General features: G+C 34.4%; 1 protein-coding gene across 2 annotated transcripts in view; it reads left to right on the top strand.

Moving 5' to 3' along the window:
- UNC13C (unc-13 homolog C) overlaps positions 1–18,758 on the top strand; it is a 562,886-nt gene that overhangs the window by 351,929 nt on the left and 192,199 nt on the right. For both annotated transcript variants that reach the window (XM_069459636.1, XM_069459628.1), the window contains one exon: positions 16,149–16,282. In XM_069459636.1, the coding sequence (XP_069315737.1) occupies positions 16,149–16,282 (134 nt within the window). The remainder of the gene's footprint in view (positions 1–16,148; positions 16,283–18,758) is intronic.

The raw sequence follows: 18,758 nt of genomic DNA, 5'->3' as shown, positions 1-18,758 counted from the left end.
ACCTATAGTGAGTTGTATAATTACTTCATTATACAACGTAATACTTGTATACTTCATTATTACAATGTAATAATAATAGAAATAGGGTGCATAATAAATGTAATTCACTTGAATCATCCCAAAACCGTCCCCCCCCCCCCAGTCTGGTCTGTGGAAAAATTGTCTTCCATGAAAACGGTCCCTGGTGCCAAAAAGGTTGGAGCCCACTGTGCTAGAGGACCCCAGTGGAATGATAGGATAGTATATTTTCATTTTGGTTTATTATTAGTAGATTTGAACTGCAATTATTTGGAGTAAGCCTAAGTGGGAGATTTTCTTCCTCAACAAAAGTATTGCCTTTGCTGAAGTCCTTTCTTTTCCTTACTTGCTTATTGCAATCCCGCATACCAGCCACATTTACAATTAACTTGGTAACTGACTGTTAGATCACTGTTCCCTGTGCAACACTAAACTCCCAAGTAATGATTCAGGCATTAATAAGAAGCCATACAATTTAAAGGATGCACCACAAATTTTATGTCTACCTAATGAATTGATAAATCCAGAAGGAAATTCCAGATGGATACTATCCATTACAAAATTAAAGATAGGATATGAAAAAAGCATAGACTCCTTTTGGTTATTTACAGATGAGTTAGCTAGTTTGAAAGGTGCTTAGATTTCCTTTTCTATGTTTTATCACAGTTTCACTGATTTACTTTTTCACTAATGGGTAGACAGTAAAGATTAGTGACACTCAGATCAGTCAACTCACATGCCTAAAATGGCGTCAGCATATTGCAGAGACAAAGAGGAAAACCAGAAGCATACGAGGGCCTGTGTGTGCTCTTCTAGTCACCCATCTTACTTTTTCCTGCTATTCATAAGAGAAAGGAGAGTTGTATTAACTGAGGCTGTATTAACTGTTCCGGAGCCTACAATTAATGTTGACTACATACTTTCTTTGTGTTTTTAAGGGTGATAAGAAACAATATGTGGCATTTGTTTCTTATGAGCTCATTGGTTGTACCTAAGATCACTTGTTGAGGTTTTCTGTGCCCCATTATCACTGAAATATTGTGGCACTGCTATAGAGCTAACACCTGGTATTTCTACGGTCCAATATTTTCTTAGTGCTTTTATTAACTACTTTTATCTCTTTCTATGCACAGATGGAAAAACAATAACAACCCCAATATGGTAGCTTGCTACATCTATTCAGCAAGTGTCAGAATTGAACTAATATCATATCTGTTTACTTACCCCATTTATCGTGGCTGTTAAACAATGAGAAATAGTTTTAGAACGCAAGGCCCTAGTGACTGTCTATTGTTGCTAACTCTCAGATAAATTTTGGAACCTTGAATTGCCTTTAAGCAATTTCGTTCACTACATAAAATCAGTAAATACCTTATAACAAAATACAGACATTTAGACATAAAGTTGAAATTTGCTTACTTGTCATTAAGCCTAGAAAAAAAAAGGACTTGAAATCGTTAAGTTCCCTTTCAACTCTACAACTTCCTGGCAATGAACAATCTGACAGTTATATCATGACATGATCATGTCCTGCCGCTGCCTCTGTGCTCATTCACATTGAAATGCCCCCTGCCTGCCTCTTGACTTTCAGACTACTTTTGAAAAAACAGGAATATGGTTTTTTCTAGTTAATCATTCTTATTTCTAAGCTAACACATTGTCATAATTTTATGTATAAATTTTGCTTTATAAGTCTGCACTGCAAAGGTTATTTATAGCTTCCTGGCTTTTTGGCCTTCAGTAAGAGTCTCTCACCTTCAGAAGGTATCTGAAGATAGCATAAGTTGTCAAAATTTCTCATTGATATAAGAAAACTAAACTTCTTTTAAATCCCACTGAATTCTAATTCTAAAAATTAAAATATAATTTTCATTAAAATGTAAATTTTACTAACTTAATTTTTTTAATTGAAAGATAAAATTGTATATAGTTATCACATACAACATTATGTTTTCAAGTGTATATAAATTGTGGAATTACAAAATCTGTCCAAATAACATATGCATTACCTCACAGTTAATAATTTTTGTAGTGTTATAACCACTCTCTTAGCATTTTTCAAGAATACAATATATTGTTGTTAACCACAGTCACCGTGTTGTACAATAGATCTCTTGAATTTATTCCTTCTTTCTAACTGAAATTTTGTATCCTTTCACCAACATCTCCACAACCCCCCATCACCACCACCCACACCGCCCAACTACCATAGCCCCTGGTAATCACCATTCTACTCTCTACTTGTATGAAATCAACATTTTTAGATTCCATATATGAGTGAGATCATGTGGTATTTTTCTTTCTGTGCCTGACTTATGTCACTTAACATTATTGGAATGGTTACCAAGTTTTTGAAGGAAATAAACAGAATGTAAGCTCTCAGATCTGAATTAAACACATGTACTGCTCATCTACCATTCTTGCCATCAACATGGCACCCCGTTAAGTTCCTTAGTTGAACAAAGTAGTCATACCCCAGTCATCTTGAAAGATTTTTGACTGGTCTGAGGTTTATCAGCAGTTCTCAGTTTGTTAGTTTATTGTGGATAAGAAATTTTATTCTGGAATGTTTTAATGTGATGTAATTCAAGATCTTGTTGCTCTGATGGTCTTCCTAATATTACTTTCATTTATAATTTTTGGCTTCACAGGATTTATCTGTGGCTTTACTACACCTTTAAAATAAAAGACTCCTTAATAATGGTAATGTATATACACACAATGAAATACTATTGAGACTTAAAAAAGAAGGAAATCCCATCTTTTGTGACAACATGGATGAACCTGGAGGACGTTATGTTAAGCAAAATAAGCCAGGCACAGAATGACAAATATTGCATGATCTCTCTTGTATGTGGAGTATAAACAAGTTGAACTCATAGAAACAGAGAGTAAAGTCATAGTAATCAGAAACTTGGGGTGGAGGGATTGGGGAGATGTTGGTCAAAGTACACAAACTCTATTGTACAACATCTGACTACAGTTTAATAACAGTATGTTGTATATTTGAAAATTGCTGAGAGTGGATTTTAAATGTTCTCACCTCAAAAAAATTATGAGTATGCAAGATAATGCATATGTTAAAAAGCTTGATTTAGCTGTTCCACAGTGTATACATATATCAAAATATGTTGTATGCCATAAATATATATAATTTTAATTTTCAATTTAAAATTTTTAAATTAAAAAAATGCTATGTCATATCAGCAGGCTCTACCTTATTTATACCTATTCTCTACTAATAATAAAAAACAAATCAATTTCCTTTTCCTTGAGAGCCTAGATTATTTTTTAAATTTTATTGTGAAAAATATCCTAAGTGAAAATAGTGAATATTTATGTTTTTAAAAGAGATAATGAAATGAACATTTAAGCACTTTTAACCCAGGTTGAAAAGAGATTACCTTGATAACATCTGGTCCCCAGAAATAACCACTCTCCTGAAGCTTGTGTCAATAGTTCCTTCTCCTTTTCATTTTTGTTCTACCACATATAAATATTCCTCTATATAATTGATCTAATTTTTTAGTACTGTATATGTTTGCTGGTGAATAAATGCAAGAGTTTCCCTGGGATATATTCTTATAAGTAGAATTACAGGGAATTAGGATATGTGCATAATTTACTAAACTAGATAATGCCAGGCTGTTTTCCATAATGATTTTATAGTTTACAAATTACAGCCTTTCATTCACTATCTCGGTTGTGTTAATTGAAAGGTTTATTTAGAATTTCTAAGCAACCATGCAGAAAGTAAACTTAGAGTTCTTAATATTATTTTCCACTGAATAAAGTATTAAAATACATTTCACCCTGCAGTGGTTGGCAGAATTCTGAAATAAGCCCAACTCGTATTCTTTTGTTATGCTTTTTCCTTGAGTATGGGCAGAATTGGTGACTTGCTTCTAGCCAATAGAATATGGCAAAAACTATAAGCCAAAACCAAAATCTAAATTCACACTTAGATTATTTTGTATTGTTAAAGGCAAAGGGTTTTACAGATTAAATTAAGGCCCTAATCAGTTTGAATTGAATTAATGAAAAGAAGGGTTACACTGGGTGAGTCTGACCTAATCAGTTGAGTCCTTTGAAAGGGGGCTTGGGCCTTTTCTGAAGTAAGAAAGCTTGTTTTAGCGGCCTTAAAAAATCACACTTTCATAAATTCTAGATATACAAGGGCATTGATTCTGCCAACAACTACGTGAGTTTATATAAGGACTCTGAGCCTCAGATGAAATACTAGACCCAGTCAACACCTTGACTATAGCCTTCTGGGACATACAGCAGAAGACCCAGTGCAGCTGTGCCTGGACTTCTGACCCAGGGAAACTGTGACAATAAATGCATATTATTTAAATCTGCTAACATTGTGGTACTTTGTTATGCAGCAGTAGAAAACAAAGAATTATTAGCAGCAAAATTTCTTCTTTCTTCAGTAACATTTTATTTTCTCTATCTCATTTCCTTGGGTCTTATATATTTAAAGTGAGAGAATTTATTATTTCAGTTTTTAAGAGAATTCTTAATTCACTGAAAAGAGACACTAAGTATCGCTCAAATTGCTATCGTGTAGTATCTGGTAGTGACTGCTTCCTTTCAAGGAAATTATGTAACTTTCCCATAGATGAATGTACTTGTAGGAACTCAAGTTTTGAAGAGAAATTATTTAAGTAGATTTCAAGGATAAAATATCTAAAAGTTACTTTCCTGAAACATCTAAGTATACCTAAATTTAAGAAGAAAAAAGGTAAGGCTTACCTATAGTATTTTAAGATTCCTTTAAGGACAAAAGGGATTTTTAGAAGATAACAATGACAGGACCATAAGGAAAATGTAGGTGACACTTGAAACATAGCCAGAAATAAAACCCGTAAGAGTTTAAATTTTGTGAAGAACGGTGGAGTTGTATTATTACAGGTCAAACTAGCTGCTCACATGTGACTGACAAGTTTTGTTTTTACTCATGTAAAATATGTAAATATCAGTCTGCCTTATACTCAAGTCGTCTTTCTGTCATAGTGTGGGTTCTCTGAAAGCATGGCCTAAAAGACTTCTAGGTAGTTTGAGACATGATCCCAGGAAAGCAAAGTTAAATATGTAGAGTAAATGCGATAAGGAAGAAAGAAAAGCAATAAACTGTGCTACAATAAGCTGGTTACTTCTAGGGTCAACCAAGACTTTGTTCCTGTGAGAACCCACTGGAAAACCACATAGAACATACCTCAGAACTGCCCCAAGGGAGGATGGGGAGTGGAGTGGGTTTTATGGTGTCCCCCCAAAAGATTTGTCTATCCAGAACCTCAGAATGTGACCTAATTTGGAATAAGTGCCTTTGCAAATGTAACTAAGGTAAACATCTTGAGATGAGATCATTGTAGGTTAGAATAGGCCCTAACTTCATCAACATTATTAAAAGAGCCAGAAGAGGAGCAGACATGCAGACACACAGAGGGAAGAAGCCCTTGTGAACATAGAGGCAGAGATTGGTGTTGTGCAGCCACAAATTGAAGAATGTCAAGGGTTGTTAGCAGCCATCAGAACCTAGAAGAGAGGCATGAAATTGATCCTCTCCCTGAGCCTCTAGAAAGAACCAACCCTGACAGCCCCTTAATTTCGGATTTCTTACCTCCAGAACTTTGTGAGTATGCATTTATGTTGTGTTAAGCCACCAAGTTGGTGGCAATTTGTTGCAGCATCCCTAGGAAACTAATAAATGGGACTGGGAGGAGCTGAGCTGTTGACTCTCCCACATTTCTGGGTCACACCTGAATGTGACAGAATAGCCTTCTATGACTTTATTTAAAAAAAAAAAAAAAAAGTTCTGAGTAGCAAGGCAGAGAGAGGTTGCAACAAATGCTTGATGTGGGACCTACATACATGGAACTATGTACCAGAGATGCACTGAAGGGATGTAACACTGTTATCTACAGCAACTGATTCAGTACTCAGTGATTTAGGGAACTAGGTCCCTTTTATCTTGTGGATCTGCCATCTTAAACATGGTATCAAGATGATTGCCTTTTGCATAGCAAGCCAGAAGAAGGGAAAAGGGCATGGAGGATTGTACATGGAAGGTTTGCAGGATAGAGCACTCTGCTAACATTCCGTTGGCTAGAACTCAGTTCATTCCCATAACTATAGGTTGAGTATCGGTTATCCGAAATGCTTGGCACCTCCAGTGTTTCAGATTTTGGATTATTTCAGAGTTTGTGATATCTGCACTATATGTACTGGTTCAGCATTGCTAATATGAAAATATGAAATATGAAAAGCTCCAATTAGCATTTCCTTTGAGCATCATGTCAGTGTTCAAAAAGTTTCAGATTTTGGAGGATTTGGGATTTCAAATGTTTAGATTAAGCATACCCAACTTGTAGCTGCAAAGGAGGCTAGGAAATACAATTGCTCTGGTTATTTATTGCTATGTAACAATCAGTACCAATCTCAATGGCTGAAAAAAAAATCAGTAATTTATTTTGCTCATGAATTTGCATATGCGATTTGAGCAGGGCCAAGTTGGGATGGCCTATTTTTGGTCTATGCAGCACTAGCTAAAGTGGCCCAACTGGGGCTGGAGAATCTGCTTCTCACGTGGCTTACATACACAGCTTGAAAGTTGGCAATAGCTGTCATCTGGAAACTCAGTTGCAGTTGTTGTTTAGAGGCCTTAGTTCATTTCCATGTGGGCTTTACCGTAGACTCATTACATTTCTTACAAGTGAAAAATGCATCCACTCTCCCCTAACACCAAACAAAATTCTCATCCTATTACAGCATTAGACTCATGCTTGAGGTTCAGGATCCCTCTAAACAGGTCCAAATGGAGATGAGGCTCTGGGTGTGCTGTTTTTCAAGTATGGTTCCTTTTCATCTGAATACCTAGAAACTAAAGAAGTATGTTTTCTGCCCCCTCACACATACCCAATATACAACAATGAGATAGAAATAGGGTAACTGCAATAGGTATTTATGTTCAAAATGGAAGGAACAGGATACATATAACAGTCACTTATCCATAAATATCTAGCCAGAAACATATTTCCAGTTCTTGATTAGGGCCCAGTCCTGCAGAGTAGAGATGATTTTCCTTCTTGGCTCCATTCTCTGGCCTTGTGGTCTTGACTTTAAATCATTAGTCTCATTCCACAAGAAATGGCTTATGATTACAAATGAACAGACTGCTAGCCTGTTTACTACCCACAGAAGTTTGGAAAGTCAAAGGCTTCTTTTCATTTTATACTGACTTGCAGTATAAAACCTGATATATTTATTTCAAATATCTGCAGATATTCCATGAGATAAAAGAAACACCTATATTTCTTTCTGAGATGGACCTTCTCCATGTTTGATTAAAAGTTATGGGGCTGTGGGACAATACATGTCAGATTCTTAGAAACCCTACCAGATATACCTTAAATATTCATGAGCCTCTCAGAAATCTTCCTTTGGACCTAGACATCCTATAAGGGATTCCAGACATACCAGCAAAGCACCTTGGGTTTGATAAGTTCTCTGAAGCCTTTTTCTTATGATTTTGTTTAAATTGTGTCCCTCTACCCACCAAAAAAAAAAAAAAAAAAAAAAAAAGCTATTTTTGCCTTCTGGAGAGACTGAGGATGATAAAATATTATTTTTGAACCTAAGAAGACCTAGCTCCTTTGTATTTCATCTGAATTCTGATGGACAATAATCAGTTTGTTTTTTTAGCTCATCTTTCCCTGCAACTGTATCTTATTCTGCGTGGCTATGAGAAAACAGGTGGTGCTTTCAGCATTCTGCCAAACTCACCAGTTCATATTCTATTTTCTGTTTTCTCTACTTATTGCAGGTGACAATGTTGCCAAATTTTCCTCCTAAATAATAGGAATCACCTTTCCTCTGGCCTAAAATAACAATTCCCTCACTGTACTTGAAGCTCTCACCGAGTCTTATGATTTCACTAATAATCTCCCTGAAGCCCTTCCAGCTTTAAGTCACTACCACTCAGTTCCAAATCCATGTCACATGTTTTAGGTTTTTATTACATGAAGGCCCCACTTCCAGTGTTAAATTCTGTTCTGGTTATCTCTTGTTGAATAACAAACCAACCAACACTGAATGGTTTAAAACAATAACAGTAGCTTATTTTGCTCACAAGTCTGAATTTGGGCAGGGTTGTGTGGTAAAGGCTCAAGTCTGCGCCATGTGGCTCCAGTTGGTGTGCTGGACCAGAGCTGGAGGACCCACTTCCAGTATAGCTGACTTGCATGGCTAACAAGTGGTGCTGACTGTTGGCTGGGAACTCCACCAGATCTGTCAGTTCTTCTCCCCATGGACCTCTCCACGGGGCTGCTTTGGCATAATGGCTGGATTTTAAGAGCAGATGTTCCAAGACAGGAATTAGGAATTGCCAGTTTCTTAAAACCTCAGCCTTGAAACAGACACAGATCACTTCTGCCATATGTTCTGTCTGTTAAAGTCACCCATATTCAAGAGAAGGAAATATAGACAAACCTTGCAATGGAAGGATTGCCAAATAATTTGAAACCATCTTTAACTCTCCATGGTTGTTTAGCTCTGTACCAAAGAAAAAGGAGGAAGAGATTTGATGAGTATCCCGTCTGCCATAATTCAGAGCTTTTTAAACCTGTTTATCCTTTTAAACAGTAACCATATATTTTTATCAAAACCCTATCAAATGCTCAAAACTTATTGTCTTAATCCATTCAGATCGCTGTAACAAAATACTTGTAAGTAACAGAAATCTATTTCTGTTACTCACAGAACATTTCTGTTACTCACTGTCCCTCACAGTTTGGGAAGCTAGGAAGTCCAAGATCAAGGTGCCAGCAGATTTGGTGTCTAATGAGGGCCTGTTCCTCATAGACAGCCCTGTCTTGCTGTGTCATCACCTGGCAGAAGGGATGAACAAGCTCCCTCAGGCCTCTTTCATAAAGGCACTAATCCCATTATTGAGGGTTCTACCCCTCATGGCCTAATGACCTCCCAAAGGCCCCATTTTTTAATACTATTGCATTAGAGATTAAGTATCAACATATGAATTTGGCAGGTGGGGCACAAACATTTAGACCATATCACTTATAGTTTATGTTTTCATCTCTATAAATTTAGTTACAAGTATATAATCAAGAAATTCAAATTAAAAAGAAATTCAGAGGGCACATAGTCAATTTTTACATGCATTATGGAGAAGAGATTTTTTTTTTTTTTTTGGTGCAGCATTTCCTGACAAAGGCATTTTTATGTGGTATGCCTCTAAGTGCCTGGGGGTTTATAACATTTGGAGACATATGATATTAGAAAATGTTCTTATATTGTACTAAAGTCTTTTCTATTGAAAATTTTATTCACGAGTACTAGTATTATTTTCTTGACCACACAAGACAAATCCAATTTATCTTTTAATCTCCTTCTATACAACAACAATGTATTTGAAGTCAGCTATCATGTTAACTCTGAGTTAACTCTTTGCTCTAAGCGCTACCAGTTCTTTTAAAAATATGATGTCTCAAATCAAAAAGAAATGCCAGCTGACTGTGATCCATTGCATTTTTATTTAATCTAAGTTCAATTTATGTAAAAAGAGCAAGACTATTGGTTTATACATTAAAATAGTAATGTTTTATATTGAAGAAACTTTCATATGCATATTTCCTGGGAGCCTGATAAGAACCTTATCAATTAGGTAGAGCATATACCATAAATTAAATGTGAGTATTCACCTGTTATGATCATAAATATATATTATTGAAGATATTCTACAAATATACTTGCTACAATTATCAGAAACATAGAATTAGGTGTATATATATTACCATTTCATTGTTAGGAATACAAAGTTTGAAGAGATTCATTCCTTGCCCAATAAAATAATGGTAAGCTGAGACCAGAACATAAGTTTCTAATCCTATGTTCAATTATGATTTTTCTATACTACCATGCTGTTACATAATTTGTATATATAAAAGTCCACATTCCGAATTGTGATATATATGGTTATATATAGATTATTTAAGCATATGCAGTCTATTCAAATTCAAGAAACCATTTAAAGATGTTAAAAACCACTTAGGGTGCCCAAACACTTTGAAATGCTGTTTTGGCAATTAAGATGTGAGGATACCTCTGACTTCTTGAAGCTAAAAGGACCCAGTGAAGATTCTTTAAATATATTGCTGTAATGAAAGTGAAATATTCTAACATATGGAAATTCCTAGTTTTGTTTCAAACCTGATTAATATTTTTTTTTAGTTTTCAATAATTACTCTTAAAACTAGTAGTTGCTCAATATTTTTATTCTCAATGAGCAGGAGTATATTAAGTTATTTGAAAAAACCAGTAATAGTTTAGTGACTGTTAATATAAAAAGTCATGTTTTACAGAAGGATCTAGCATTGAAGTCTGTCAAGAGCTGAAAGGAATACCACATAAATATCTAGTAAAGTCTTCCACCTCCTCTTAAAATCAGGGACCTGTGTGTAGTTGAAAACGTGTCAGAAGTGAAACACAAGGCTTTGGTTATTGTGACCGAACGTAAAATTTATCAAACCCATGGACCGATACTGGCATCCAGGAGTAAACTATATCACTCTTCTTCCTAAAAAATGATACCTATTTTTACCTGACTTAATTACAAGTTAGTAGTATACTCTTCCTATGAACATGAAGACAGTCCAGATTTCCGGGTCATATTTTCAATTATCCTGATTTAGTAGATCTACAACAGATGCTCTAAAATAAACTATATCTGACAAGCAACCTACATGATTTTGATGTAGATGATCCATGGACAAGACTTAGAAAAACACGGGTCAATATCAGTTTTGAATATAATCCCAAACTTCACTCTTCACTATGTTTATTTTACATTGGCTGTATAAGTTACAATTCACATTTTCCCAAGACACTTTTGGTATGAGTTTTTAAATTAACAGATACAATTGTATTTATTATCATGTACAACTAATGTTTTGAATAATATATACTTTGTGGAATGATTCTCTCTAGCTAATTGGTGTATCAATCACCTCACATAGTTATTTTTGTGGCGAAAAATAATTTATATCCACTCTCTTAGGATTTTTCAAGAATACAATATATTGTTAACTGTAGGCAATATGTTGTACAATAGATCACTTGAATTTTTCCCTTCTATCTAATTGAAATTTGTATCCTTTGACCAAAAAGTCTCCAACCTCTCCCCTGATGCCAAATATTCCTTCCCTGGTAACCACCATTCTACTCTCAACTTCTATGACATAGACTATGATATTTATCTTTCTGTGCCTGTCTTATTTTACCTAACAATGTCCTCCAGGTTAATCCGTCTTGCTGCAAATGGCAGGATTTCCTTTCTTTTTATGGCTGAATAATATTCTACTGTGTATATATACCACATTTTTTGTCCATTCATCCATTAATGGACACATATTTGGTTCCATATCTTGTCTATTGTGAATAATGCTTCAATTAACATGGGAGTGTAGTTATCTTTTTGTCATATTGATTTCATTTCCTTTGGATATATATACCCAGAAGTGGGATTGATGGATCATATTTAGTTCTATTTTTAATTTTATGAGGGAGATACATAGATAAATACTGTTTTCCATAATGGCTGTATTAATTTACATTTTTACCAAAAGTTTGCATACAAGGATTCCCTTTCTCCATATTCTCACTAACACTTGTTATCTTTCCTTTTTTTGATACTAGTCATTCTAACAGGTGTAAGGTGATATCTCATTTTGGTTTTAATTTTATTTCCCTGATGATAAGTGATGTTGAACATTTTTTCATATATCTTTTGGCCATGCATGTATCACCCTTTGAGAAATGTCTATTCAGGTTCTTTGCCAATTTTTCAGTCAGGTTGTTTGTTTTCATGCTATTGAGTTGTTTCAATTTCCTACATCTTTTAGACATTAACCTCTTATCAAATGTATAGATTGCAAATATTTTCTTCCATTCTATACATTGTCTCTTCACTCCCTTGATTTCTTTGTTGTTCAAAGACTTTTTAGTTTGATGTAATTTCATTTGTCTATTTTTGGTTTTATTGTCTGTGCTTTTGAGATCAAATCCAAAAAAATCTTTTCCCAGTCTAATGTCATGGATATTTTCCCGTATGTTTTCTTCTAATGGTTTTATAGTTTCTAGTCTTACACTTAAGCCTTTAATCCATTTTGAGTTGATTTTGTACATAGTGCAAGATAAATATATAATTTTATTCTTCTGCGTATGAATATCTAGTTTCCCAATATCATTTATTGAAGAGACTGTTCTTTCCCCATTGTGTGTTCATGGCACTTTTATCAAAAATTGGTTCACTATATATGCATGGATTTATTTTTGGGTTCTCTTTTCTGTTCTATTGATGTATGTATCTGCTTTTATGCCAGCACCATGCTGTTTTTGTTTCCATAGCTTTGTAGTCTATTTTGAGGTCAGGTAGTATGATGCCTCCAGCTTTATTCTTCTTGGTCAAGATTGCCTTGGCTATTCAAGATCTATGGTGGTCCCATACAAATTTTAGGATTATTTTCCCTAAAAAAATATGATGAATTTCATTGGTATTTTGATAGGGATTTCATTGAATCACTAGATTGCTTTTTATAGTATAGACATTTTAACAATATTAATCCTTCCAATCCATTGAACATGGAATATCTTTTCCTTTATTTGTATCTTCTTCAATTTCTTTCATCATTGTTTTGTAGTTTTTAGTTTAGATATTTTTCATCTTTTTGGTTAAATTTATTCCTAATTACTTTCTTTGTATCTATTATAAATGGGATTGATTTCTTGATTTCTTTTTCAGATAGTTTCTTATTAGTGTATAGAAATGCTCCTGATTTTTGTATGCTGATTTCGTATCCTGCAACTACCAAATTTATTCACTTGTTTTTTTTTTTGTTTTTGTTTTTTTTTAGGGATTTCTATATAGAAGACCACGTCATCTGAATAGGGACAATTTAGCTTCTTCCTTTCCCAGTAGGATGCCTTTTATTAATATTTCTTTCTCTTGCCTAAGTGCATTGGCTAGGACTTCTAGTACTATGTTGGATAGAAGTGGTGAAAATGAGCATTCTTGTCTTGATTCAGATCTTAGGGGTAGAGCTTTCAACTTTTCCCCATTGAGTATGATATTAGCTGTGGGTCTGTCATATGTGGCCTATATTGTGTTGATGTACATTTATTCTATACCTAATTTTTTGAGAGTTTTTATCATGAGGGATATCAGTCACCATTGTTAGCATCTGGCAGAGACTCAATGCTTCTAAAACCAATGACACAGTTCCCATTTTTCTAACCTATAAATTGCTAGGGCTAAGATTTCCTTATCTCAGAATTATGAGTAGGTAAACAACCAGTTCAGAGTTAGAGGAAGTTACAAATACATTATATAAGAGCTACCTAGTTAATTGTTTAATATTAATCTATCTTGCCACATTTTTATCATATTTTAAAGCTGATTTCTTTTCAAATACTAATGCTCATCTCTATATCATTTTTGTTTTTCATGTCTTTATATCCACCCTGACCTATTTTTCAAGTTCTTAGTATCAATAAACCTTGTTTCCAAGACCTTTAATCATTGCTTATGTGGCTTTGAACTAAAGCCATATCACTATGCACATTGTAGGAGTCACCTATTTATAAACACACTTAAGTACACAAATTCTGTAAGTTCTGTTCATAGATACCGTAGCTCCCTTGGTCTATTTGAGACCTCAGATCTAGAGCCCTTCACCTAATCTCTGTTCTTGACTCTCGCTCCCATGGTCTAAATGTAATTATTAATATATTAATAAAGTGTTACTTAGAAAAATTTAATACTTAAGAAATCAAGTAAATATTATAATACACCTGATTGTACCCCATTCTTTTAAGCATACAGCCTATTATAATACACTCTTAAAGTGGGAGAATCCTAGTTTATGATACTGTTGTGTGCTATGTAAAAACTTAATGATCAACATCCAGTTTGCTTTATTCTGCTGCAACTTACAAAATTTGATGGAAAAAAATGGGACCTTCAATAATCCTCTGGTGTCATGAAAAAGAATGATGTAAATACAATTTGTGTCAGCTAAGGCTCCTGGGAATTAATGCATATTGAATACTTCTGTGTCTCCTCCTTTTCATATCACTCTTTGCAGATGTTGATAAGTGGACGTGATGTTAAATATATCATCTATAATCATTTCCTTTCACTTAATCACATTGCTTAAAATATGTAAGTCATGTGATTTGGCTATGTACACATCATAGTGATTGATGACAGTATTCTAATATAGTTGACTGTGGCCATAACTACTTCTATTTATAACCTTCACAACTCACCAGCTTCTCCAGATTTCTAGATACTTTAGAAATGTATTGAGCTTAATATAATGCATAAATAATTACATTATTGTGACCACAATAAAGCCCTATTCATAAGATAAATAAAAATTTCAATTAAAAATTTAACTTAAATGTTGGCAAAGCTTGATATTTGCAAGCCTGTATTCTTGCCTTTTTCTTCCTAAAGATCCACTAATATACATACCTTCATTTACCTTTATATACCTCAGGAATTGAAGGAGGAAGCTTGTCAAGGAGTTTCAAGTGGTTCTCAGGGATCAGATATACAAGGTTTTTAAGATCCTTTGGAGATGGCTTATAATTTATTCTGGCTATCTGAAGTTATTTATCAGTCACTAACTTTTTGACCGTTTTAATTTAGCTCTGCCAGTTTTAACATCTGTTGCATTTTGAGCATAAAGGTAAACCAACAGCTCTTGCCAGCACCCTAGGGAAATACATGTCCTTAAAAGTACATTATAGTAATCTACATGTGGAGATCTCTCATAGTAAGTGGATTCACTATGGACTGTCTTTGAACTTAAGTGAGAATAATAATAAGATAACTCATACAAATGAGTTATCCATGGTTCCATGTCATAATCAGCACTGGAAGCTATGCATATACAATTCAGCAGAGAGTGGCTGATCTGGTCACAGCAGAAGACGTGACAATTGGATGTAGCAATAGATTGGGCCAAATGAAATCTAATACACATTTTACATCAGAGTCTTTATGTTTCCTGAACCACAAATTGAAGTTTTCAGATATTCTGGACATATAAGCTTGTAAATGATTTAGCAAAAGTTGTCAAAGAAGCCATATGTTTCCCACTTATTTGTTTACTTGAATGAAAACTATATCTGAATGTATTTTTTTTTTGCCTAATTTTAAAAAGTAAATGTAACAGAAGTGCTCTAAGAAGAATTCCTACCAAAATAAATAACCAGAATAAATTATCTGTTGGGAAGGATTGCATATGTTGAGAATGAAATTTATATGTGAAACACAAAAGAGTGTTCTTGTACTCCGTTAACCTCAAAGCAAATTTATATCATCCCATGTCACTTTCTGCTTTCGAGAGGTGAGAGTTGAAGAATCCAAGCAGTGTGGTAAATTGAGAAAGATTCAAAGATAATTTAAATGAAGGGAAAAAGAGAAAAAGGTTGACTTACAAAACTTTAGTTAACTAGATAAATTTATGGGCAGGATAGGAGAGTTCAAGGCCATTAATGTAGCATATATATACTGTAGAATTTAACTGTGCTAATATTCTAACCAGGCCACTTTGAGTTCTGCACACTGCCTACCAATGTGAATTTTGACAAAATATTTGAGGAGTTAAAACACACACACACACACACACACACACACACACCTTTGTACATACAAATCTTCAATCTTTATTCTTGGAAGAACCCTTATTAAAGGAATAATGTCTACAATAATAATTCCTAAGGTCATGAATAGCAATAGAGGAAGAAGAAACTTCCAGTCTAAAACTAAAAAAAAAAAATAAAAATCAAAGAGTGATAGAAGTTAAACCAAGGAAGAAAAGAAAAATAAGAGTGATTAGAAATATAAGCCTGGCCGCTGTAAGTTTATCCTATGGGATGCCATTCAATGAAGAAAGGAAACCTGAATTTGATAGCTTTGGCTCACATGATCTACAGGTTTTTCCATAATCACTTTTCTTTGATCCTCCTGTTTGACAGTGACATCTAACTAAAGTCATCCCATTTAACCTTTTCTTTTGCATGTTGTGTGAACTCGTGAGCAGAGTAAGAGACAGGACATTCCTCGGGAAGATCAGGGACCAACTACCAAGAATTTGGACTTTTGGCCTCAACTTATTACACTGATGGTCACTATTATTGATGAGGACAAAACTGCCTACACACCTGTGCTGAATCAGTAAGTACATTGTTTTGGAAATAAATGGATTTTATTCCACTAAACTTAAAAAAATATTTTAAGCATAGCTTACACTCTGATGACAATGACAAACGTTTCCAAAATTAAGCTGTAGAAAACAGAATATTTTTCTACTTTTATCAGTAAATATCACTTCAGTGATACTATTAGTTATTACTTTGAGCCCCATAGAGTATGATTCTTTAGATATGGAGTCAAATATTTCCCAAGATTTGATTTTTATGTGATGTAAAAAGTTCTCTCTTTCGTTTGGTTCCATTATTTCAAAAGAATAATTGTGCACACCCTGCAAAACTAAAAAGAATTTTGAAGAGCTAGTGTTAAACACATTCTATTATGGCTTTTAAATAATAAATATTTGTCAAAAAAATCTTCTTTTAAAATAGTTGTGCATATTGGTTTAACAAATTTAATGCAACATTTAATAGAACAAGTCCATTTTCACAAATTGCAACCTAAAGTTTATGCCTCCAAGACAAGGTAGATGGCTTAAAATTCATGACTGTTCTAGAAGAGTCTGTAAAATCATCATTTTATTAAAATCTCACTAGTTATGAGACCATGAGAAAATTATCTAATTTCTCTGCATCTCAGTTTTCTCCCATGTAAAATAAAGACATATTGCTAATTTCCAAGATCCAATTCAAATTTAATGTTGCACATTTAGGTTTTATTTCACACCTACATGTTGAAGGCCATGCAAACAAAGTAACAGCAGACTGCCAGCCAGGCACTCACAATCTGGTGCATGAGGAGGGTATCTTGACATGTTGGTAAGATCTAAAATGATGTGGGCAGCAAGGATACCAGAAATAGACGGCCCATGAAGTAAAATGATGAAGTCGATTCAGACTCTCTATGGAGAACTGGTTTTATTCCTATTTTCTCTACTGGTCTAGACAGGGTGAAAGTTTATGTTGAGTCCAATTAAAATTCCAATAACAGAAGATTTCAGTTTAAGTATTTAAGTTTTTCCCCTTTCCTGCCTCTTGACTGCCCATTTCGCCTGCCCCTAATTCCTCCTAATTGTGGAGAAAGTGGTCCTATTTTTGATATGCAACCATCGTAGCATCATTTGCCTTTTCACTTTCTTCTCCTTTCCCCAAAAACCTAATCCTTATACACACCCCCCTTTCTTCCTGATGCCTTAGTGTCCCCTGATCACCATCCATACAGACTTTGCTCTTTTATTCTCTTCTGTTAAGACTAGGAGATCTTCTCTCCTAATCCACAACATGTCCTCATCTCATCGTGGCTCCTGGGAAGTCCTTCTCAGGTCTCTGACAGCTTTGTGGAATAGATTTGTTTTCCCACTCACTGTTTGGATCTTTCTTGAGGACAGAGTGTGTTTCCTGAAGATTGGGAGACCAACAGCTTTTTTCTAGACTGTGTCCTTGGGCTGGGATAGGCCATTTGATAAGATTGTTGAATGAAAACAAACATCTGCTAAGAAATGCAAATTAAGTCATTTGGAGGGATTTTGTTTTAAATCAAAGACATTCATTACAATTGCCAAGTAACTTAAATCAGGCTATGGCCAGTAAAAGATACATTATGAAATCATAGAATAAATGAAAATTTCCCAGATTTATTTTTAATCATGTGCCACAAAAAATACACAAAGATTTTCATTGACTTTTGTAATTGTAGTAAAGGAACTAGAGTAAATACATTTAGTTATGGCAAAAATAAATGTAAAATTATGAACTGAATTAAACCTACTAAGTATAAAAATTATCAATGACACATAGAAAGGAGAGGAATGTCTTTGTTTTGCTTTTTTTCTTTAATTTCAGAATATTACAGGAGTATACACGTTTTGGTTACATAATTTGCTTTTGTACAGTTTGAGTCAAAGTTATGAGTGTGTCCTTCACCCAGATAGTGTGTATTGTACCTGTTAGGTGTGAATTCACCCATCTGCTCTTTAAGTTTTTTATTTTTATTTTTTTTTTTAACTTCAGAGTATTACAGGGGTACATTGCTTTGGTTACATAAATTGCCTTTGCACTACCCGACAAACATGTCCATCCCCCAGACATCGCACACCATACCCATTAGGTGTGGATTTACCCTTCCTCTCCTCCCTCCCTCTCACCTGCCTGTCCCCCTATGAATGTTACTTCCCATATGTGCACATTAGTGTTGATCAATTAGTACCCATTTTATAGTGAGTACATGTGGTGTTTGTTTTTCCATTCTTGTGAAACTTCACTTAGTAGGATGGTCTCCAGTTCCATCCAGGCTGTTACAAAAGGTATTAGTTCACCATTTTTTTTTTTGCAGCTGAGTAGTACTCCATAGCATACATATACCATATTTTGTTAATCCACTCATGTATTGATGGACACTTAGGTTGTTTCTACATCTTTACAATTGTGAATTGTGCTGCTATAAACATTTGAGTGCAGATGTCTTTTTTATAGAATGTCTTTTCTTCCTTTGGGTAGATGCC

The sequence above is a fragment of the Eulemur rufifrons genome, chromosome 2 (assembly GCF_041146395.1).
Source record: "Eulemur rufifrons isolate Redbay chromosome 2, OSU_ERuf_1, whole genome shotgun sequence".
Classification (NCBI taxonomy): domain Eukaryota; kingdom Metazoa; phylum Chordata; class Mammalia; order Primates; family Lemuridae; genus Eulemur; species Eulemur rufifrons.
This window is presented reverse-complemented; position numbering and strand designations above follow the sequence as displayed.